The 25,620-nt window shown below is 45.6% G+C and overlaps 1 protein-coding gene across 1 annotated transcript; it reads left to right on the top strand.

Annotated features, from left to right (window-relative positions):
• Window positions 1–15,517: 15,517 nt before the first annotated feature.
• Window positions 15,518–24,408, top strand: HOXD13 (homeobox D13). The gene is made up of 2 exons (XM_069616135.1): window positions 15,518–16,251; window positions 23,093–24,408. The coding sequence occupies exons 1-2, from the start codon at window positions 15,633–15,635 to the stop codon at window positions 23,341–23,343; spliced, it is 870 nt and encodes a 289-aa protein (XP_069472236.1). The 5' UTR covers window positions 15,518–15,632; the 3' UTR covers window positions 23,344–24,408.
• Window positions 24,409–25,620: the final 1,212 nt, after the last annotated feature.

Here is a 25,620-nt window from a genome sequence, read left to right as displayed (position 1 = left end):
TTTCCCAGTCACTGTATCCAATGCAAGGATTGAGGCCTCTCTGCTGGTTGTTCCTCGCAGGAGTCCAGCAGCAGCTCTCTCCTGGAATAATTCACAAAAAGGCCAGTTCTGATGCAAACCTGTCCCTTTATAGCATGGATGGCACTGAAATTTGGTCATAATTCCTGTGTTCAGGATTGGCTACATTGCTCCATTCAGCTCCCCCACCTCCCGTCTGCTGATATGACCAGGAGTTCAGAGATATGTATGATGTGGGCTCAGGGGGGAGAAGAGATACATCATTTCAAATTGACAAGGATTTGTGCATCTTTGGTCCTGAAGAATCTTATACAGTAATAACTCTCTAGGTCTTTCAAATAACCCCATGATGATATATATATATATTTTACTTCGGTACACCCTTCCTGAGCGGAGCTACTGTTTTTGGTGGTTTTCTACTGCACCGAAAAAGCTAAAATTGGGACAGATTTCCATTTGAACCTGGCTTTCATGATGTACCCATGTGCCAACTCTCCCATTGCTCAGGTGTATGGCAAAAATCATACTTTTACACATAACTTAAATTATGTACATTACATACATTTCTTTTTTACAGGGTCCCAATGGGCTTTTTCTCCTGTTTAATTTGGACCCGGTGGGCTCTCTAGGACACACGCTGCTCCTTTTATTAATGGAAATTATATTCAAAGTTTAATCAATGGCAGGGGATAACATGACCTCGGTAGGTTTCATTTCTCGCAAGACATGTGAGCAGCCATCTGGTGTATCTGCGTTTAGCTTAACATGTCCTACAGCTGGGCTTCAAAGCTTTGCTCAGTGCTTAATGTACCGTTTATGTGAAGCTTGACCTCAAGGTCTCTTCTGCAGGACATGTTATCAGCAACTAATTGACGAGACATTCTTCTTGGTAGGCCCAGCTCCAAAAAGCCTGGAGTTCAGATTGCAAAGGGTCTTTGTTCAGAGTTAAATGCACTTTTTATGGAGAACCTGGCCTTAAGGTCATGTCTGTTGGCTGTGTTATCAACAATTCACCAAAATTTGATTGAAAGCTTTGTATTTCTTTTTATTTTACTGAACTTACAGGCCGGTGTCCTTGGTGAACCCAGCCTCCAAAGGTCGGAGTCACAATTCCAGATATCCAGCAGCTCAGTGGAGGAAACCAACAACAGCCAGTTACCTGCATGGTCCTAAAGGACCACATTGACACCCTGTTACGCTCACCTGGCTCCCACAGGGGCGTCGGTCGGACCCGGACAGCTGCGGTCTCCACCCACGTGATGCGTAGTGCAGCGATGACTGACTGGATCTGCCCTCCTACTCTTGTCTGCTTAACCCGTAGAAATATTCTCCTGCAAGTGGAGAAATGGATTTAGCCACTTGTGGATTCAAGTGATGGCACCCCCACAGTCCTCCCCAACTAATTACCTCCGAAATGCCCTCACAGCAATCTCACCTTATATTCTTGAAAGATGAGCTCTCCATCCTGCGTGGATTCGCAGGGGCTCGTCGATTCCAGTTACTTCACTGGTTTGAAGGCTTGGGAGAGTTCCGGAGAGTATTGACTCTGAGGTTCCTGGTGAGGACCAGTAAGTATTAAGTTCATAGAGTTCAATATGTCCGATGTTCACTCTTGTTCCCCCCTTCCTTTCTTGTCTTGCAGCTGGCTCGTGAAAAGATGCTCTTGTGGCAGCTGGTGGCGCACAGGTACGAGACTGTATTACCCGGCGCCCTCCGGTAAATGTTGCACGAGGAAAACGTGTTGTTTTGTCTCTCTTTACAGATGCGGCACGTGAAAATATGGAGAGTCACAAAAGGATGCCTCTGTTTGGTAAATCAGGTAAGTCTATGGTGGTAAGAATTATATTTGTTGGTTCCCTCGGCTCACCTTGTGGTTTTCTTTTGTCTCCTAGGTGCCGAAGTTCGGCGAAGAAATGATGGAGGCAGCGCCGACCCGAAGGATGCTGTGAAGACTGGTGAGTATGGCGCGGCGCTGCAGCTGGAGGTGCGGCGCGTGCAGAAATGATGTTCTTTACAGGTCCGGAGACAAGATGGATCCAGAATCAGGTGTGGAATAGAAATAAGTTTGTTTTCTAACCTTGTCCCTTTCTTTCCTCTTTGTTTTAGGAGCTCTGGATTCGAGGTGGGCGTGGCAGAAGACTGGATGCAGGCTGCAGGCACAGTGAGTTTTACGCTGCTGGATGCAGAATAACGCGAAGCGTGTGTTGCTGGTCGGGTGTGGTTTAAATAGCCTCAAAAGTAGTCCCAGATAAGAAGTCCCTAGAACCACAGCCGAGTAAAAAATAGTCCCTGTAGAAAAATAGTCCCTTTCAGGCTTCATGTTGGATTGGAGCCATTTGCAGCATGGTCTGCCTGAGGTAAGTAATGACTATGAGCCTGGCGCCTTAGGTGCCAGGACTGATTCTTACTATGAGCCTGGCGCCTAGGGCGCCAGGACTGAACCCAGATAGCCCCTACCCGCGGCTGCTGAGGTTTTACTAAATGTCTAGATGCCTGCCCCCGGGGCTGATGGGCTTGGTCCGGATGCCTGGGGGTAGGCATCATGACAGCACTCCCCCCCAAAGCCCCTCCTAAAGTTGTTCTTCCCCTGGGCCCTGGTTTGTCTGGGAAGTTCCGATGGAATCTTTTCACCAACCGAGGTGCATGGACGTGGTCACTAGGTTCCCATGACCTTTCTTGTGGGCCGTAGCCCTTCCAATCGATTAAATAAAAAAGTTTTGATTTAACCATCTTGGAGTCCGGGATATTTTTTACCTCGAATTCAGGTTCTCCATCTATCAAGATGCGGTCGGGTGGTTTGGTTAATCTTGTTCCTTGTTGAACTGGTTTTAAAAGTGAAAAATGAAAGACAGGATGAATGCGCATATTAGAGGGTAATTCCACTTTGACGGCTACTGGATTGATAATGGCCTTAATAGTATGAGGTCCCAAATATCTAGGGTTAAAAGTCTGAGTTCCCTTCAGAGGTATGTGTTTTGTAGCCAGCCAAACTTGATCGCCAATCTGGTATTGTGGAGTTTCACTTCTATGTTGATCAGCATTTTTCTTATATTTCTCTTTTGCTTGTTTCAAATGTTCTGTTGCCTCTTTAAAGGCTTGTGTAATAGTAGAATGCAAATGACTAACTGCAGGCATTTCTAAATGCTGAGGGGAATCTAGTTCTGAGGTTCGAGGGTGATGTCCATATATGGTATAAAAGGGGCTTTGTCTGGTTCCTGAATGTACAGAGTTATTGTATGCATACTCGGAAATCCATAAAATATCTTTCCAATTACTTTCGGTCTGGTGTAGTATGCAACGTAGGTACTGTTCAAGGGTCTGGTTGGTCCTCTCCGTCTGACCATCGGTCTGGGGATGGTGACTGGTTGATAACCTCACGTCGATTTGCGCCAGTTGAACACATTTCTTCCAAAAATGTAAAATGAATTGACTACCTCGGTCAGAGACCAATATGGAAGGAAATCCGTGTATTCGAACAATGTTTTCGAGGAACTCCTTGGCCAGAATTGAAGCAGAAGGTAATCCCTTTAGAGGAATAAAGTGGGCCATCTTGGGAAAAAAAGATCCACAATAACTAGAATGGTGTTAAATCCATTACATGAAGGTAGATCTGTAATAAAGTCTAAGGATACGGTGTGCCATGGTGTAGGTGGAATATCCAAAGGTTGTAAGAGGCCAGCTGTTTTTTTCTTCTGACTTTTGTTTTGGGCGCAAATGCCACAAGACATTACAAATGACGATACGTCTTTTCGCCAGGTGGGCCACAAGAATTGTCTCTTAATTTTAGCTTCAGTTTTTGCGATACCTGGGTGCCCTTCCATCAGGGTGTCATGATAATTGGAGATGACTAGTTCTTGTAGTTCCTTGTGTGGTAGAAATAGTCGCCCTTGATAATAAGGTAGGTCATTGATAATAATAATAATAATAAATAATAATAATTTGGCATTTATATAGCGCTACGAACCCTCAGGTATCTGAGCGCTGCTTATTATTACCCACGGTGTGTGGTGCTCATTTATCGACCTCGGAAGGATGAAAGGCTGATATTGGCCCCGCCGGGATTCGAACCTGCGTTAGCAGGCTTTGCACGAATGTCAAAGGGAGCGCTCTACTCACTGGGCCACTTGACCGGCTTATTGATGACTGAGTAGTCCGGGCCTTTCTTCACCCAGTCCTGCAGGGCTGTTGGATCGAAGAGTTGTTGGATCTTTACTTGAATATCCTCTAGTGTCTGTAGAGTGGTTATGCCAAGAATTCTTTGTTCTGAAATTATAGGCACCGATTCCCTGTTCGCATATGCTACTCCCATCCCTATTCGGGATAAGGCATCTGCCTTGCCATTTTTACAACCTGGTCAATAAGTGATCACGAAATCGAACTCGGCAAAGAACAATGCCCATCGAAGTTGACGCGAAGATTGGGCCTTGGCTGTTTTTAAATATTGCAAGTTCCGGTGATCGGTGATTACCGTAATGGTATGCATGGCACCAAGAAGATAATGCCACCAAGCCTTGAAGGCAGATTTGATGGCTAATAATTCTTTATCGGTAACCGCATAGTTTAACTCGGGTGCCGAGAACTTTCTGGACCAAAATGCTACTGGGTGAAGTTGACCAGTTTCAGGATCCTTCTGGGACAGGACAGCTCCCATGGATAAACTGGATGCATCAGTTTCAACTATGTATGGAAGTTTGGGGCGTGGATGCTTTAAGACAGGTGCAGACGTGAATTTTGCTTTCAGCTCTTGGAAGGCCTTTTCAGCTTCTTCGGTCCACAAGAAGCGTTTGTTTTTTCGCAAAAGTGCTGTGATAGGGTGTATAACATGTGAGAAATCCGGAATGAATCTGTGGTAGAAATTAGCAAATCCGAGCATGCTTTGTACCCCTTTAACTGAACTGGGTGACGGCCACTTGAGGATTGCGTCCACCTTTCGAGAGTCCATTCAGACTCCTTTTGGAGTCAGGATAAATCCAAGGAATTCAACTTCCATAGCATGAAAAACGCATTTTTCCAATTTTGCATATAACTTGTGCTGGCGTAGTTTCTCAAGGACTGCCCGAACGTGCTTCACATGGTCTGATTCTGAAGAGGAGTATACTAGAATATCATCTATGTATACAACAACACAGATGGCAATGAATTCACGAAGGACATCGTTCATAAAATACTGGAAGGCTGCTGGTGCATTGCACAACCCGAAGGGCATCACCTGGTATTCGAATAACCCGTACTTAGTGCGAAAAGCTGTCTTTCATTCATCGCCTTTCTTTACACGTACCAGATGATATGCCCCTCGGAGATCTAATTTAGTGTAGATGCAAGCGTCCTTTACTTGGTCTAGTAATTTGGGGATCAGAGGCAATGGGTATCGGTTCTTAATCGTGATCTGATTTAATGCGTGGTAGTCTATGCACGTTCTGAGGTCACCTTCCTTTTTAGGCACGAAGAACAAAGCTGAAGATGCAGGGGACTTGGATGGACGAATGAAGCCATTAACAAGGTATTGGTCCAAGTATTGTCGTAGGTGAAGGTTTCAGGTTCCGTAAGGGAGTAGATCCTACTACATGGAGGTTGTGCACCGGGTATGAGATCGATTTGACAATCGTATGATCTGTGAGGTGGTAGGGTGTTTGCCTGTTCCTTTTGGAAAACATCCTGGAATTCTTGATATTTCTGAGGTAACTGAACGACTGGAGTAGCGACTGTGGCCAGGCCTTGGTTCAAGGTTTTTTTTGGGTAACAAGTATGTGCACAATCCGGGAAGGTTATTCTCTTCTCTCGCCAATCAATACAAGGATTATGTGTTTCCAACCAAGGTATCCCCAGTATTATTTGGAAATGCGGGGCTTTGATTAAATCAAACACAATAGTCTCTCGATGCCCATCCTGACCCAATAGTGTCATCTCTGCGGTGGAATGAGTTACAGGCCCAGAGGCAATTTCAGTTCCATCGACTGTGGTTATGACATCCGAAGTGGTCTTTTTGCAGAGAGATAGATTCATCCTAGAAGCCAACTCGTGGTCCACATAGTTTCCTACGGCCCCGCTATCAATGTTTGCCCTCAACGCGTGCATACGTGATGGCTGCCTTGGATCTATAAGGACCATTGGTATTATGATGTGCGAGGTCTGAGTATCCATTCTTCAAGCTTGGCAAGCGGACCTCTACGCTTTTCGGGCGTGGTCGTTTCCCGAATCAGGCTCTGTTTGATTTTTATCAGCAACTCCGACTACTTTTTTAGATGTTTTTATAGGGCAATCCTGTAGAAAATGTCCTGAGGCCCCACAGTACAGACACAATTGCATCTGCCGTCTTCTTTCTCTTTCCTTTTGAGTTAAGGGTCCCTTGACCCCCCCCGATCTGCATCGGTTCTGATACATCTGTTCCTTTGAGGGTAACATTGGGTTTAACCAATATCCGATTCTCGAACTTAGATCGATCAGCCTTTGCATTCTGAAGTCGGTGGTCTAACTGGACCACTAAGTCTATATATTCTGCACAATCCTGAGGTGGGTTCACAACTTGGGCCAAAACGTCTTTGAGTTCACCCCGAAGTCCACGATGAAATAATGTAATTCGTTTTACCTCTGGCCATCCGGTTTCCACCTTTAACCTATTGAAAGTGGCGATATAGGTTAGTAGATCCTGGTTACCTTGTCGTAATGATAAAAGTTCGTTATAAGGGCCTGTCCCTGTGAATGTCTGGCAAATAGTCTTTCCATGCTCAATTGAAAACCTTGAAAATCCCGAAGAAGAGGGTCATCCTGGTTAACTAATGGAATTGAGCAATCCGCTGCGCTGCCACTAAGATATGATAGTACAAAGGCTACTTTGGTTTGCCCTTCGGAAAAGCTCCAGGGCTGCATAAAAAGTGCAAGCGGCATTGGTTCATAAACACGACGAACTTTTTTGGGTCCCCAGCAAAACATTCGGGTGGAGCTAAAGGAATGCTCCCTGGTAGAAGCACTTGCACAGGATTGCTCGATGAAACAGGAGTTGGATTCCCCCCGAGTCCAGGTAATGGTGTTTGCCCAGCTTGGTTTTGCAGTAATTGTCTAACAAGATCATCAGTGCGCTCCTTTGACACAATCAGTTCTCTCCTGAGGGCATTAGTCTCTTGGCGCGCGGAGTGCACTTCTGCCCTAAATTCCCCTAACAATAGGGCTAGTTGGTCGGTTTCTGAGGTTTCCATAACGCCCGGGTGGGGATTTGTAGATAGGCTTTGCGTTCTGTTACGCTCACCTGGCTCCCACAGGGGCGTTGGTCGGACCCGGACAGCTGCGGTCTCCACCCACGTGATGCGTAGTGCAGCGATGACTGACTGGATCTGCCATCCTAATCTTGTCTGCTTAACCCGTAGAAATATTCTCCTGCAAGTGGAGAGATGGATTTAGCCACTTGTGGATTCAAGTGATGGCACCCCCACAGTCCTCACCAACTAATCACTTCTGAAATGCCCTCACAGCAATCTCACCTTATATTCTTGAAAGATGAGCTCTCCATCCTGCGTGGATTTGCAGGGGCGCGTCGATTCCAGTTACTTCACTGGTTTGAAGGCTTGGGAGAGTTCCGGAGAGTATTGACTCTGAGGTTCCTGGTGAGGACCAGTAAGTATTAAGTTCATAGAGTTCAATATGTCCGATGTTCACTCTTGTTCCCCCCTTCCTTTCTTGTCTTGCAGCTGGCTCGTGAAAAGATGCTCTTGTGGCAGCTGGTGGCGCTCAGGTAAGAGTCTGTATTATCCGGCGCTGTCCGGTATATGTTGCACGAGGAAAACGTGTTGTTTTGTCTCTCTTTACAGATGCGGCACGTGAAAATATGGAGAGTCACAAAAGGATGCCTCCGGTGGTAAATCTGGTAAGTCTATGGTGGTAAGAATTATATTTGTTGGTTCCCTCAGCTCACCTTGTGGTTTTCTTTTGTCTCCTAGGTGCCGAAGTTCGGCGAAGAAATGATGGAGGCAGCGCCGACCCGAAGGATGCTGTGAAGACTGGTGAGTATGGCGCGGCGCTGCAGCTGGAGGTGCGGCGCGTGCAGAAATGATGTTCTTTACAGGTCCGGAGACAAGATGGATCCAGAATCAGGTGTGGAATAGAAATAAGTTTGTTTTCTAACCTTGTCCCTTTTTTTCCTCTTTGTTTTAGGAGCTCCGGATTCGAGGCGGGCGTGGCAGAAGACTGGATGCAGGCTGCAGGCACGGTGAGTTTTACGCTGCTGGATGCAGAATCACGCGAAGCGTGTGTTGCTGGTCGGGTGTGGTTAAAATAGCCTCAAAAGTAGTCCCAGGTAAGAAGTCCCTAGAACCACACCTGAGTAAAAAATAGTCCCTGTAGAAAAATAGTCCCTTTCAGGCTTCATGTTGGATTGGAGTCATTTGTGGCATGGTCTGCCTGAGGTAAGTAAGGACTATGAGCCTGGCGCCTTAGGTGCCAGGACTGATTCCTACAATGAGCCTGGCGCCTAAGGCACCAGACTGAACCCAGATAGCCCCTAGCCGGGGCTGCTGAGGTTTTACTAAATGTCTAGATGCCTGCTCCCGGGGCTGATGGGCTTGGTCCGGATGCCTGGGGGTAGGTATCATGACACACCCTTGCTCCGGCCCTTGATGATTTCTGCAACCTCTCCTTTGCCTCTGGCTCTTTCCCCTCACCTCTTAAGCACTCCCTTGTGCATCCTCTCTTCAAGAAATCCACTGCTGTTCCATCATGTCCGGCAAACTACCCCTCAATTTCCATTAGTCTCTTTTTGGGTAAGCTCCTGGAAAAGCTGGCCATCTCTCAGCTTAATCTTCATTCCCTCCATGACCACCCATCTGGCTTCAGAGCTGCCAGAAGCACGGAAACTGCTCTCCTGAGCATCCGTGCAGACCTGCTCTTCAACCTTGATTCTAACATTCCCTCTGTCCTCATCTTACTTGATATCTCCTCTGCATTCGACATGGTCAACCATACCACCCTGCTCAATCATCTCCATGACAACCTGGGTATCACTGATCAGGCTCTGGCCTGGCTGACCTCTTTTCTCTTTGATCGACCGTCCCAGGTACAACTTGGGTCCTTTTTATCTTCTATCTCCCTCTCCACATGTGGAGTTGCCCAAGGGTCTAACCTCTCCCAATGGCTTTTCAACCAATACCTGTCAACTCTCCCCTTCTGCATCTCCATTTTCTGCTCAACTTTCCAGTGCTATGCTGAAGACACCCAACTCATTTTCAGGCTTCCTTCAGCCTCCTCCTCTCTTTCCCTCATCTCTCATTGTCTAATTGCCATTCAAAATTGGTGTGCCGCTAACGATCTATGTCTAAATGCCAACAAGACCAAGATCCTCCTTATTGGTACACCATCTCCATCCTTTCCTCTCACTCTCTGGCTGGCCTCCCTTGGCCTTCCTCCTACCCCACCTGCGTGGCTAAGAACCTCTGGGTTATCTTTGACACTACACTTTCCTTCTCCGCACACATCTTTGATGTCTACAAAAAGTCAAACTTTTAATTGCACCTCCTTAGAGGTACTCTGCCTTTCCTCTCCTTCCCTCAAAAGCTCACTGTCTCCCAAGCTCTGGTTCTCTCCAGACTGGATTACTGTAACAGCCTCTTTCTAAATCTACCTGCCTCCACGCTCTGCCCTTTACAACTAATCCAGAACAGGACTGCGAGACTTGTCCTTGGCCTCAATCCCTCGGATCGTATCTCTCCAGCCCTGAAATCCCTTCATTCCCAGTGGAAGCAAGGATTAAATTTAAAACCCTCTGCATTGTCCACAAGGCTTTCAGGGGCCTGGGTCCATATACCTTCAACTATCCCTCTGTAAATACCTCCTCTCTAGAGCCCTTCACTCCTCTACTTCTAACTCCCACAGGGTCAGTCGTTTTGCAAAGAAACGAGCTGGGGGTAGATCTCTGTCTTCGGCTGGTGCCTCCCTTTGGAACAGCCTCCCTGACACTCTGAAACTTGAGGAACACCATCTCTCGTTCCGGAAGCACCTCAAGACCCTCCTCTTTGCCTCTGCCTTTGCCCCCTTCCTCTCCTGTTGATCTGTTTCTTCTCTTGGCATTGAGCACCTGGCCACCCTCTGTCATTCAGGCCCAGTTTCCTGCTCACCCTGCCACCCTCCTGCACTGCCTCCAGGCCACCCTCTGTACTACGGTTCTGTAGCTGGACCCATACAGTCCCCCTCCCACTTTTCTTCTGCACTAATCAGATATACCTTATCTGACCAACTTTCACTTGCCACTTGCTGGCTGCACTACCATGGTTTTAGCCCCCTCATTTATTTATTTTATTTAATATTTATTCTGTTTTTTCTCCTTTGCTCAGCACTTTCCACTCCCCCCTCTTCCATGCACTTTCCCCCTTTTCCTTTTTCCATGCACTTGCGCTTTCTTAAATGTCACTGGGCCTGGTAAGGTAGCTGTTTTCGTTTTTTTGTTCTCCCTTGTTCCCCTCCCTTTTTGCCTGGTCGCGCTCTGAAACACTTGTGTACAAGCGCAATATAAATAAAATATCATTACATTTCATTTCATTTAAAGGACTAATATTTCCCATTGTCACTGTATGTTTAACATGTTGCATTTCGAATTACATTTAGGCCTGATGTTCATCCATGCCCTTTTTCTTTCCATATTGTATGAGCAGGAATAGGTTTACCCTCTCCCCACAGACAGGCCATAGCTACATCAGAGATCAGTATTCAAATCTACAGCAAACTAAATAGCCCTTTCTTTGTCCATGGTGTCATTTCATATGATGAAACCAGGTCTCTTCCCTACTGATGAATGTAATCTGTCCTTCACTTTATTTCTGTATTGCAAGTGCATTGTTACTCCTTTTTAGCTTTCAATTTCACCGCTATTTCTTTACCTCGCACGTGTTCTGCCCCAGTTTTTAATCTGTCCATGTGTGATGTCTTTCTTTAATGTAACAGTTGAAATCACATGAATATCGAGATGCTGCAAGCAGGCCTTTCTCCACTTGCACACTTGTCCTTTTTAATAGAGTGGAACTAGGCCCATATCTTTCCATCTTACTTGGCCTTAAGTCAGAAACAGAAGTGTTTGGGGACTGGCCTGCATTTTCCAATAGGTAGGACCAGTCAGCTTCACTCTTAAATACTGGCCTGGCCTGCTCTCTTTATTTCTGACATTCGGGGGCTATATTTTACCCCACAACAGGGCCCTCGCAGCAGTGGTCGCTTATAACTCAGGGGGGCAGGCAGGGTAGTAGGTAGGGATAAGGAGGCGATGGGGGGCAGAAGAAGTAGGAGGTACACGCCACGAGGACTTTCAGGAGGCGGGGCCTCTACAAGGCCAGGTGAGCAGTATGACAAGGGGGCAGTGTAATGTGCTGGAGAGAGTTTACAGCCAGGATACAGGGGTTGGCAATGGGAGGGGCGAGTACATTCAATCTTTGCAATGTGTACATGGGAAGATTGCTGTCAGGTTTGCAATATAAACAAAGACGAGATTAAAATAAATGGTCATGCTGTAAACATTTCTTTGAAACTTATGTGATCGGAGTAAGCGAATGATTGTGGGGGCATTTTTCATTCAGGCCGGCGTGATAGCAATAGCTCTGTTCGGAAAGCAGGCACCCCGTGAGTCTGTAATCTAGGGAGCTGTGTATTGATGAATCCAGAAGCACTGGCTGTAATCTTGTTATAAAACGAAACACGCTGAAAGGAATGTGATTCATATTTTGAAATGGGCACGTTCCGTGAACATCCGATTGTGATTGTTTGGGCTACAGAACGCGGCCTACTTAGCGGCAGCGCAGCCGACAGACTGGGTGCTTGGCACCACTCTATACTGGGACTCTTGCCCTTTGTGGCCAGTAAGAGGGGGCGCTGCAGTTTCCCTGAAATATTTCGGGGAGGATTCGGCACCTTTCACAATCCTGGAGTTGGCCTAAGGTGACCTTACTCCTACTCGAGGAAAAGCGGAGCACAGGGGTGGCAAGGGGTGCATCGTCTGTGTGCAGGGAGCGCCCGCATGGCGGCGCTTTCAGGGCATTCATTGTGGCAAAGTCCTCTCAGACAGACAATGTCCGGGCAATTGTTGAATGCCTGCCTGTTCCATCATTCCGAACCTTTACAACGAATTGAGAACTAAAAGCATCACGTTATAATCAAGCATACGTTCTCTCGTCTGCCGCCGCAGCGCAAGGGTAGCTCAGTGGGCTCTAACCCGCGCCGCCATTGTCAATTTCCAGCCTCCAAACTCTGCAGGGCCCGGCAGAGGCTTGTAGCCACCTGCGGTCTATACCGTGGGTGCAGTTGAAGTGAAATTAGCGCATATTGCTAAAACTCCCACAGATTACAGTGCTATGTAGGGAGTGATGTACGCATAACAATAATAATCGCCCTGGCCACGGAAACGTGTCAAACTTCGATTACTTGGCAACAGCATCGTTTTGTTCATTACGTTTACAGTGACTTGTTAAGACTGTGATCGCGCAGCACGCGATCAAACACGGTTTTATATATTCCATCACAACTACGGCACAGGCTAACATCTTTCAATTTATTTTGCCGATTGGCTATTTTTTGCTTGTAAACTTGTCTTGCACGCAAGCAAACAAAATGCATGCTTGTCTTCGCTAATAGCATAAGGAGCGCCATAAATGAAATGGCTACAGAGAGGGGGCTCGTGGTGAGCGCGCGGGAAGAAGTGAAGTACTAGAGCTCTCGGCCTCGGGCATCACGTTGTCTCGGGCACCAATGCAAAAATGGCACGCCTTTGCAAATGGCAATTCGTTCATTTTGCGACATACGGTTTGGGTAGTACCCAGGGGCGAATTTTTTTTGCAAAATGTGATGCAAATTGTGCATTTCAAAGAAAATGTATTCAGCAACACTGGTCAAAACTACTAGCCGCACAGTGAAGTAACTCATCAAACTGGCCCACACTGGCCAAAAAAGTGGCCCACTTTGACCCAAAAAACTGGCCCACAACAGCATTTTGCATTTTTGGTTCGGCAATGCCCTATTGCCCTGTAGGCCAGTCCGATCCTGCCTCGGGCTATGAATTCTCCGTTTCCCGCTCAAATGTCTGCCAGGCACCTAAAGGGCGTTCTTCTACGTGCTTTCAATCTACTAAATAAAGAATGTAATACACGTGTCTACATAGGACTTGGCTCACGTTTGAGCTGTGCTACCGTGACAGTGGGGCTGCTTATTGGAAGAGAGACCAGGCCTAATTAGAAATCATGTTTTAATGGGATTGCGCTATTATAAAAAACGATTTTGTAAATCAGGCCCAGTGAGAGAGTGTGGTATCCTGTCAGACAATATCACGTTATTTCTATTGCCGCTTGATGGGCCAGGCTAACGGCGCTGTATTTTGACATAAAACACGTCACTCATGGAAGTGTTTTATAATGGGCAATGCCATAGGAAAACGTTCTATGAATCAGGCCCATAGTGTGTATGCTGTCGAACCCGTTTTCCGAATGGTGGGGCTAAATGTTCCGGGGGGTGGGGGTGCGGAGAATCAAACTCTGTCGTTGGCCAGTGTGGGCCAGTTTGATGAGTTACTTCACCCATGTACAGGATTTTATTCCGATTTGATGCGTGTGGTCGTTGCTGTTCGGCTTAGACGGCATTCGAGACGTCCTCTTGCGCTAATACGGGTGATGATCGCCCAGGGGAGCGTGTAGGGTCCGAGGCAGTGAAGAGGACGTAGGGATGTAAACACGACAGCCCATCCTCGACGTGAGCCCATCCTCGACTTGCACGCTGCTGTGTATGTTGTCATGCTTGCCTTAACAGCCCACTGCTTCGTTGCACTGTGTTACACAAACCCACCTGCATATATATCCTTTCAAGCGAGGCCGCCCACCACCTCGTTCTCCGCGCACTGCATTGCCCACTTAAGCCGGCGCATTATTGTATGACTGGGAGGCAGGGTCCTGCCCCTCGACCTGTGGGACTTCGAGGTGTCACTACAGGACACGGGGAGGTAACGGCTTGGTACAGTGTTGTGTGTTGTGCTTTAATGTGTTCGGATGGCTGTGTATCGGTCCTGGAGGCTCGGCGCTTGGAGCTCATCTGATTGTCAGTGAAGCGTGTGGACGTGGTGATGGCATAGACCCACGCGGTTTGTCCGAAGGGCAATTCATGTAGTCCTTCATGGCTTTTTTTTAATGACACAATGAACTCACGTTTGTAAATAGGTTTGAAATTGAAGTTTTTTTTTTAAATAAAATAAATATAGAAATGTTATTGAACGTTTTCCATTTTGTATCATACTGTTAATGAGGCTGTATTTAAGGTGTACATAGACCAAATGATGCAATAAAAAAATACGTTTCTTGTAACAGCAGGCTGCACAGTTAACTTCAGGAACTGCATTTTACAAAAGGACCCGTCCAAAGAGGGGGACGGAAATGTCAAAATGTAGCGTTTCGCCGTGCGGTGGGTCCCTAATCACTACTATAAACGCCCTTTTTCAAAAAAAATAAAATTAACTGCAGACAGGATTGATGAAGTGACATTTGAAAGAAACGAAATCACTATCCGTCGTTTCCAAGCCCCGTGGATATGAGGGCGAACAGTTGGAACCTAATTGGCGTAATACCTGCTGACAGGGCGCCCTTGGAGAGCGGTATTGTATATATACAGAGCTCCTCGCTGAGATTTAACGCCCACACAAAGACGCTCATACACGAAAGCAGAGCTAGACGGTGGTCTTAGAGGTCTAGGGCCCGATTCATGGATTTTTTTGCACGGTGCAAAGTGACTTTGCACTGCTGAAAAGTGGCTTTGCACTGCCGACACAAACCCTGATTCATGGAACTGTGCAAATTTGTGCAGTGCCAAGTCAGAGCAAAGTGATTTTGTACTGCAAACACGACTATTCACTGACTTTGCACTGCAAAAATACACATTGCACAGTTCCATGAATCCGGGGTTGTGTCCGCAGTGCAAAGTCATTTTTCAGCAGTGCACAGTCCCTCTGAACCGTGCAAAAAAATCCATGAATCGGCCCCTAGAGTGGGGAACACGCGAACGCGTATGGATTGCACACGAAGTTTAGCTTTACAATTGACACATGCTGTTCATTGAAAAGAAAAAGCGTGACAACTTATTGTGTTATGTAATAATGCTGCGAGTCGTTGCTGCATGATGTGAAACAGTGGCACGTGGGTGGTTCCACTGTGGCCGCAAGTCTGGGTTGCGTCAAACGTGTCCTGGGTGCTTTACAGTCTGAACTTTAAAAGCGTGCGGGCGCTGCCTCCCTTACTTCCCTGATTGCACTTGAATGCAAGTCGTCGTCTGGGCACAGTGCGCACGGTGCCGCCTATAGAAGGACTCCGGTCTGACAGGAAAAGGTGCACTGGGCGCAGAGAAGCAGGAGCAGCCTGCCGGGGGGTGGGGGCCGGGTGCCGTGCCGCTGGGAGCCGCTGGGGGTCACGTTGCCTCGGACGCCCAATGGCCGTGCACTTGGCACGCTGCGCGCACATGCCTCCCACTTCCCGCTCCCTCCCACCCTCCCTCCGGGCCGAGGTTAGTTTTTATAACCGCACCGCTATGACCTAACCTGTTTCGGGGAATGCCTGTGCCTGCCATGCCTGGCCGGGGGTGGGCGAGCGGGCTGCGCGCGGGCCCGTGACGGGGACATGGACGGGCTCCGAGGAGCGGAGTGCACCTCTTCCAGCAGCCAGGCTCGGGGCTTCCTTTCCTCGCCCGCGGTCTTCGGCGGTCCCTCCAGTCGGACGGCCCCGGGGTTCGCCTTCTCCGGCTCGGAAAGGGCTTCCGCCGCCGCTCGCGCGGACCTCGGCAAGGAGGGCCCTGCTCCGTGCCCGGGCTCCGCGGGGGGCCCCGCGCCACCCTCTCTGGGCTATGGCTACCACTTCGGGAACGGGTACTACAGCTGCCGCATGTCGCACGGCGTTGGCATCCAGCAGAACTCCTTGAAGGCGCCCGCGCATGGCGGCTTCCCGGTGGAGAAGTACATGGACGTGCCCTCTTTGGCCGGCAGCAGTGTGCCGGGCGGCGAGGGCGCCTCGCGGGCCAAGGAGGTGTCTTACTTCCCCGGCTACAGTGGGCCCTACCAGCACGTGCCCGGCTACCTGGACATGGTGTCCAGCTTCGGTGCGGGGGAGCCCCGGCATGAAGCAGCCTATATCTCCATGGAGGGCTACCAGTCCTGGACTCTGGCGAATGGGTGGAACAGCCCGGTGTACTGCTCCAAGGAGCAGCCGCAGAGCTCGCACTTCTGGAAGTCTTCCTTTGCAGGTCAGTTCCTAGTGGGGGGGAAGTTTACCTCGCTAAGCTCAGGGCTTCCTTTTACTATCCAAAGAGGAACCGACGATTTATTGGGTCCAGGGCTTCCCTTTACTATCAAAAGAGGAACCTGGGCGTTCTTGGGAGGAAGGCAGAATAAACCTTTTTTACTAATACATGAAAATGAGCATACACATAGCACCATACACGTTTACCCATTCACTCGCCAACCAATTAAAAACGAATTCACAGAAAGAATGTATCAAAGGTGTGCGTATCTGCATGCACTGCATTCCACGACTATCACAACCCAGTGCAACAAAACATGTATGCACTAGTCTGATTAAGGCCAAGTGAAAGTTCACAATTTTTCTAAATAGTGAAGCAGGAACAGTGCACCATATTTTGTTTCTTGTTCTTCTAGGTAACATGCTTCTCTTAATCAGATGCATGCTACACACGGTCACCCATGCTTGAGCCAGAGCTTGATGAGTCATTGGGAGTATTTTTGCAAAACCATAACTGCTTTCGGATAGAGTCCATGACAGTTCATGTGGAAAATCTTTGTGTGGGCCTTTCATTATCTATATAATAAGTGCCTGGCGACCATGCACATGGTAGCGACGCGTGGCATAAATCCACATAATACACACACATATATATATATATAGATTAATTATGTATTTGGTTAAGCTGTAAATGTACAACTTTTCAAATATATACAAGTACAATTTGGATACATTTACAAAAAAAATCACATTAATTTACAAAATGTAAAACACAATAAAATCTTACATGAAAATACAATACTATCTTACATGAAAGTTCTAATACACTTTGAGATCTTAAAAACAAATGACATTATTACATAAAACTTTATATCAGACTTTACATAAGATGATCCTGTTCCCTGAGCTCAATTGATTTTAATATTCAATTGAATATGTTGTATCATGAATTCTCAAATTCAACAAACATTTTAGAGTGGCAATATTTACAGAGACAGAGGTTGCATTAAAAATCTTAGACCACAAGATATCGTCAGTTAAAATCTTATATTGACTAAAATATTTTAAAAAGATTTCAGTTAATTGATGGGCAAACGAAGGGCATGCAACCACTAGGTGTTTTAACGTTTCTTGTTGGTTGTTGAGTTTACAAAGTCAACAATTTGCATTTTTGTTTTTCGAACGTCAGGAAATTTGAACATTAGTCTCCCAAAGGTTTTACCGAAATCTAAAGAGATATTCAGCATATTTGATGTCTGGGAATTTTAGGTATGGCAGAGTCGTATGTAAAGTTTTTGGGAGAAAATGCTTGGCTTGAAAGATTGAGTATGAGAAGCATTTCTACCAAGTCATTCGCCAATCCCACAACCAGAGTTTTCATTTGGCCTTATCTGGTAGTTCAGTTAGGATTTGAATAGAAATTTCAGCATTTGTTAGAATTTTCTTACAATATGTTTCCCAGGAATCAAGTGGATTAGTTTGATGATTGTTAATGGCAGCAGCTAGTATCGGAAGTAAAGTCGGGCCCTTAACAGGGCTAGTCAGGCATTTCCTATACATGGAAAGAGCTTGCCATGCCACCATAGTTGATAATGAAACTAGTCCTAGCTCATACCATAGGGTTGCACATGGTGTAGACTGCGGGATTGGCAAGATTCCTTTCCAGTAGATTCCTTCAATAAAATCCCACTTTGGGCGATTTTCTGGGTATTTACACTGTGTACCATATATGATGATTGGGACTATATATATATATATATCAGAAACAGTGTGTGGTAAGCAGACTTTTCTCCTTCTACGGTCCTCATGTAACATGCAATTCTACTCTCTGATCCTAGACTCTTGCCATTATTGTACAAAAATACAAGTCATCTATTATGCATGTGCTCATATTACATGTGCAGAAACATGTTATGGATCCTTGGCTGGAATCATATTCACGTGTATGGAATAATTTCCATAACATATCGTTCATGAACACCACAACACTTTTTTCACTGCAGCTATCGAAGAGCTTGCATTTGCATCTGCTTATTTAAGGTAACGGCCCCCCTTCCATAGGAAAGCCATTTTTTGGGCAGCCTGCTACTTTACACCATGTTGAACAATCTGCAGCAATCTTTTCCCAAAATGTGTTTATCAAACTACTATTTTTGTTTAAACATGTGTGCATATTGGGGTGTGTGTTATACGCATGTAACTTTTTTCATCATTTGGAACTTAAAGGATTTAATAAATGAAATATTGACTGTTGTTTTCTGATACGCAGCATACAACTATAAGGCCTGTGAGAGGTCACTTTGGGCATGTAGTCCTAGGCACAGCCGCTGACTATGTAATCAAATAATACAAATGATAGCTCATATAAATTAACAAATACAAATAAAACCTTAAAACAAATTGAGCATAAATCTATCATTACAAGAAATAAACAATAAAGGAGGGCACCTACATCCCCACAAAACATAAACCCTAGCCAGATGTAACAGTACAATTACGACCCTACTAACAAGTGGGGCCTTACTCATTTCCGTCTTATTCTTTGGGTGCAATTGTAATCCATTTTAGCTCGAAACCTTGGTGCAATATACGACCCTTGACACACATTCTCTACCTTCATCTCTAAAACTGCAGCAACGACTCGCTTCAGCGTCCTAAATATCCGGAAAATCGGGCACCTCCTTCCCTTAAAAAATGCAAAACATTGCCTAACCCCTCTTGTCTTCTCTAAACTAGATGTGCCTGTATCCTCTTTGGTCTTCCAAACTATTCATTCTGTGGCCTTGATAAGATTATTAACTTTTCTACGTGGGCTCTCTTTAAACTCCCTCGCTTCACCCCTACTTCTTCCTATTGCCAGCGGCCTGGCCGGCTAACAATGCAAAATAGGGTCAAATTCAATTTTCTCCTACTGGTGCATAAATGCATCCACAGTACCGCACCACCATATCTATCAACCCAGACAAACCCTCTCACAGCCTTCAGTCTGCCTCCTCCACCACTCTTGTGGCACCTCGCCCACCCTGTGCCTCCTTTAGATTCTGCTAATTCACTCTTTTTGCTGCGCTTCCTTGGAACTCCCTCCCCCCACCATTCAAAACAAGGTCCACATCGATGTATTCAAAAGCAAAATGAAAGCCCACCCCCTCGCTTCTGAGCTAGCCTTTTGACTCACCTCTCCAGCCTTACTACTTACACCTTCCCTCACCACTAGCCGGACTCTTCCATCTCTTTCCCCCACCACATTAACAGTTAGTTGTTTGAAATCTCAGCTCGTGCTTAGCTTGCTAGACTGCCTCCCGCTGATATTTACTTGCCCATAGTTTCTCTCACAGTATAGTTCCTGGTATTTGTCCAATATACCCTTTCTCAGACCCGGTCATCATGCCGCTCAAACTCTCCCCATTTTAAGAGGCTCACTGCCTCATGTTTATCTGCCTTATTACCTTTTGTATGTTCCTTTGTGACCAAAAGAGATTGTATGTATGCAAACTATATATCTATATATATGTAGATATATATCAACTGGTCTCTGAGCTTTCACTACTAGAAGACTTGTCTAAAGCGCCCTGGGGATTTCTCACTCTAGCCCCTTTGAGCAGTGGCTGAAGTCAGTAGAGTGCAGAACTTTATAGATAGAGACAAACATAAAAAATCAGATACAGGCTCTTGACTCGTGCATGCAAGAGGACATAACCCATCATAAGCTTCCCAGGCCATCCAAATACCTAACAGTGATTAACGCCTTAGAGAACCCAATCTAAAAAGAGACCTGACCTCAAGCATTGCCATGCGATCCAAAAGGGTCTCAAAGTATTCAGAGGTCTTCAAATCTAAATAAGATCTGCACCTATTGTTTATATAAGAGCGGTCCAGCGTCTTGTTATACACTTATTCCCAGAACCATTACGTTTAGCTCCTTCAGATCTTCCTTGTGGATAGAATTAGGGTCCCGGGGACATGCAAACTGCATGTGAAGTTTCATCTGCTAGTTCCAAATGGACAGATGTGTAGGAACCAAGGTAATTCCCCATGTACGCAATTCCTCTGAATGGGCTTTACAAACAGAGGGGCCTGGCTTAGTCAAATTATATGTAGTATATATAAACTCAAAGAAGACAGTTTGCACACCATGCACTAGCTTTTCAAATCTATATTTGCCAGCGACATATTTTCTTGATACCTTTTATATACAACATTCTGAGGTAGGTCATGGAGCATGGGTTGGCCTTGGGAATGGATGGTTACCATGGCAGGGATGGGCCTTGGAAGGGGGAATGGGAGTGGGATGCTTCAGAGCAAGGGTAGGCCACAGATTAGGGATGGGTCTCTGAGCAAGAATGGGCCCTTGTGGCAAGGATGGGCCTAAAGACAGGTATATAACCCAATGCAGGGATGGGCCTCGAGGCAGGGGTTGAACTCAAGGCAGGGAGTACCCTCAAGGGAGGGTTGGGTCTTGGGGCAAGGGCAGACCTCACAGTATTAGTGAATGAGACTGTAACAATGGCTATAATGCAAGTAAGCCTTCCACGTAGTAGTAACTATTGATTCTGCTGCTTGAATACAAAAACTACACAGACGCACAAAGTTACACTTCATTCAGGATTAATAACTGAAGTGGTTTCATGAATAAAATATTGTCTGCAGTATTGCTGCGTAGTCTGTGTTTACAGGTCCCGCGGGATGTCACTGGGAGCATTTAGCCTCTGGCTGTATGTTTACTCTGCACCCCATCATGTGTCCAGGTACATAGATGTAGACTATTGCCAACAAGGGCTTTTGGTGAAGGATTGTGAGATAGCTCAGTTATTTAAACTCGCTATCAGCAAATCTGGGCACGGGCAATAGTTACAGGCCCGAACCACAACGAGCAGACTCGGCACGTTACACTTCCCCAGTTAATGGGCTATTGACGACGTATATTATTACAGCACTTAAAAGCTGGAGGAATCTGAATTGTAGTTTGCAGATATCAACACACGTTATTGGACGACGTGCTATTTGTACATGTACACACACTCACATGTAGATTATCCATTAATTCTCTTATCTGTAGGAAGTTTTGATTTTTTTTCCGTACTTCGAAGGTATGACATCAATTACACCATTCTGTGAATTAAGGATTTCATTCAAAGCAAGTAAAAAAAAAAACCTACAGAAAGACCGACGGCTGAGGCACAGATAGATAGAGCGGCACATACATGTAGACCCTATGTCGATAGTCTGCAGCCTGCATGGCAAGACTGATGTTTTATTTGTTGCTTTTTGCCTTTCATAAAATTGAGTCCCATTGATGTGTGTGTGTGGGAGGGGGGGGGAGTTCGGGGGGTAATAATGCATGCAACTCGTGTTCATTTCGAGGTGTGCGTTTAGTAAATGGCCAAGATTAGTGATGCATTCCCTGGAGATGGGAGTCGGATAGGCCTGAGCCACTAGGTTACAGTCTGACAGGTCTGTTAACTCGCCGGTCCTTGCTGGACACACATACAATACAAGCAACGCATCTGCTGATCTTTTTTGTAAATGTATCTACACGTGGCCGGCCCATTACGGCGAAGCTCTGGCACATTTCGTCAAACGCCATGGAGTTAATAGCAGACGGGGCAGAAAACGATGCTTGAATTTCATCAAGAATAAATGATGTGCAATGTTAGCTACTTAAGTGCCAGCGATTTATGTGCAGGGTAATGTGCCTTTGATCTCTGCCATCTGCCCGCTTCAGTGCAATTACACTCGCTTCCATGTGACCTCCTCGGCAGACTCAACCTTGTTCTCCCCTGAACTCTTTGCATGTTGATGTTTATGCTCTGGTCAAGCAAATGCATCTGGGTTAAACGTGTGTTTTACAGTTACTCTCATGTTGCCCTGGAAGAAATGCAGTTTGATGTCCGCTGCGAAATGTCAGCTAAACAAATGTTCTTTTAAAATAAGTGCCGTGTGCTATTAGGTGTTTGTGCTCAGTAAATCACCACACCGTATATTTGTATAATATAAGTTGTTGGCAGCCAACCCTCATGTCAATTGGCCTCACTGATTGTCATAATATGCACCGTTTTTTTTAAAAGAAAGTTTGGCAATGGAATGAAAAACTGCATATTTTATTTGAAGTTGCGCATGTTAATGGTGGCTGCGTAATTCTATAAACTTAACGTATGGCCAAAGTCAGGTCAGTACATGTTTAACTGTTCGACACTGAACAACACACCACATGATGTATTGATGTAGTTTTGTAATTGTCGTAGTTTGCTGTTGGGAAGTATAATCAACATATTGCTCTGTAATCATCATTGGGTGGACTGACGATGAAGCACATTTTGCCTTTAAGTTTGTCATTTATTGTTGGCTGTTGGTTGTCATTGAAATAGTAATCCGGTGTATAAGGTCCTACAATTAGGGCAGTTTATTTCGGAACGTTGGCGGTACATGAAACTTTAACAATAATATGTCCTTACAATTTGTGAATTGTGTTTATTCCTTTTCATTTTCATTGAAAGGATAAACAGCCCGCGCAGTTTGCTTTTAGCTCATGGTTGATGGTGCATTATGTTTGGTGCAGTTTAATTATAGTATGTTATGCGTCAGAAAAAGAATGGGTCGGGCATTTTCCTGCACGCAGCGCAGTTCATTCTCTTCTGTTGGTTGACAGTGATACAGTGCAGCATGTAGTTAATTAGAACAGCTTATTTTTCGCTCTTGTTAGCCAACACAGTAATAACCCATATTGTATCGTGCAGTTTACTTTTGGTTGAGCCGCCCGAGCACAGGCAGTTTACAAGTGGGCTTAACGCGGGCAGGCATGTGTTGCAATGAAAAGGTAACTCTCTCTGTCCTGTCGTTTACCACAGGGGACGTGGCCCTGGGCCAGTCGGACATATGCGTGTACCGGCGCGGGAGGAAGAAGAGGGTACCCTACACCAAGCTGCAGCTGAAGGAGCTGGAGAGCGAGTACGCCCTCAGCAAGTTCATCAACAAGGACAAGCGGCGCCGCATCTCGGCCACCACCAACCTGTCCGAGCGGCAGGTCACCATCTGGTTCCAGAACCGGCGCGTGAAAGACAAGAAAATCGTGTCCAAGCTGAAGGACAACCTCTCTTAGCGACGCTTTGGCACAGCGTGAGGGGAAGGCAGCCGGGCCCCATTCCACATGTCTTCTGGCAGCCGCAGCGTGTGTTCCCTCCGCCGACTCACCGGTACGTCGCCGCCGAGCGCAGCTCATTCTACGCACTGTCACCGAAAGGCGCGTATTTTCCTGCAGCTGCGCACTTGTCTTTTCTTAAGAACTGCCGTGGTCATTCGCGTCTGATACTGTTTCTCTGGAGGGAATTGGCTGCAGCGCGGAAGGCGCGCGCTGCCCGGTGCTGCCTGCAGTGAAGCGGTGGGGGAGGCGGCCAGGACTCGATAGCAGGGAACATGCTTCGACGCGGCCTGCCTACCGTTTGCAGCAACTCGAATGTCAATTGCATTCACCGATGTTTACTTTACCAGCCACTTTCAGAAACACTTTGTGCCTTGGTGTCCCTCTGCATGTACATACAATGTTAAGTTCACTCAGTATACCTCGAAAGTTAGCCATGGCGATAGCGCGATCATTCCAAAGCATAATAATGTCTCCACTAGGCATACCTTTTATATAGGCGAGTCTCTTATATATAATGTGCCTTTTTTGGGTGTTAACTTCTCTAATGAACTCAGTGAACCTCATCTATAAGTGCACAGCCTACATAACTGTGTAGGCCAGGGAAGATTTCCTCGAAAACGTGGAAGCATTCTCACAGGCAATACATTTCAAAGCTGGACTTTGTGCCAGTCTGAGAGTCCACTGTTTAACACAAATGTGGGAGTAGTGAATCTATTGTTTCTTGAACCTTTTAAATATGATTTAATTAGCAACATATTGGTATTTATTGTATCACATTTGTTTTAACACATTTGCAGTCCAATGTATGTGCCATGGCAAACTTTTAACCGTGTATCATTCTGAAATCGACCTGCCCTCTTTTGTTACAAAGTAGCGGTTTACTGTCTATTTTAATTCACCAAGTGTCTTAAATGTAGGAAGCCATTGTAACGTGGTTACATGTACTTTTTATTGTCAACTTAAAATTTCTGGTAAAAAAAAAGAAAATACATATTGAAATAAACTTTTTCAATACAAAAAAAACATTTGTTTCTGGAAATACATGTTTGGCTGTAAAAAAAAATCTTGCATTAAATGACATTGACGTTTAGAAAACACTCCCATGGGAATGCAAAGTTATTTGTGATTTTTTTTGTTAATGCAATGTGTAAAGTGCACCCTGACCCGAACGCAGTGGCGCTCTGTACAAAAAAGTTACATGTAGAGAATTTTGACGTAGTAACAATAACGTTGAATCAAAAAAAAGCAATAACATACAAATGTAAACAGTTTAAAAAAAGCAAGAGAATAATAGTACCGAAAAAGAGGTACAGATATAAGAGTTATCTCAAAATGGGGAAACCCTACGATTATACAGATTGCGACTTTTAAAACACATGATAATGCAGTGATAGTCTACTGTAGTGAAGATATTGGATTATTCTAATACCTTACACTACTGGGGTTTATACCATGCACAGCTGTCATTGGCATGATCTCCAGACTCCAGGTGCTCTGGTGTATCTGAAAGAGTAGGATAATCCCAAAAGAAGCATGATGGACCCCGCCCCTGAATGCTTTCATTTGCCTTTCTTTTTAATTTTTCCCTTTTTTACTTCTTTTACTTTTGGCCTCTCATCTTCCAGCCCCTCTGTTGGTGGCACTGCGCTATCTTTGGAAAGTCATCTTTCAATTCCCCTGTTTTCAAAACTTTTTATCATAACCTGTCATTTTTAGTTTGTCTATTAGGTGGTGCTTTTGTGCATAGCTATAGTCTGCCGGCATAGTTTTGACCACCCTTGGCTATCCTAGTTTTCCACACAATTCTTGTAATCTCGGAAACAAATCCCAGCCTTTCAACATCAAACTGGAAACACAAAGAGCTGTGTAGCAAGCACACACCAAACCAGTTTGTTAAACATTACCACAATGAAGGGTTTATACATCTTTCGTTTTTGCAAAAACCACGAGCTTGCAGAACCAAGTTTAGTTCAAGATTTGAGCATTTGTTTTTAAATACTGGTTTGTGTGCTTCCCTACATGGCTTTGTGTTGTGCGCGTTGTCAAACTTATTCAGAGAAAACAATGATCAATAAAATCATCCTCAAAGCATTAATGGCTTCATTACGAGTTCAGTAATGTAGTAAAAAAGTGGCAGTGATTCTGTTATGGCAAATGTTTCGCCAGGACAGAATTATGGATATTTTTACTGCACCTCCAAATTCCAAATTTGGAGCTTAAGTGGAGGATTCACCT

Source organism: Ambystoma mexicanum, chromosome 9 (assembly GCF_040938575.1).
Source record: "Ambystoma mexicanum isolate Mex_15411 chromosome 9, UKY_AmexF1_1, whole genome shotgun sequence".
Taxonomy (NCBI): domain Eukaryota; kingdom Metazoa; phylum Chordata; class Amphibia; order Caudata; family Ambystomatidae; genus Ambystoma; species Ambystoma mexicanum.
This window is presented reverse-complemented; position numbering and strand designations above follow the sequence as displayed.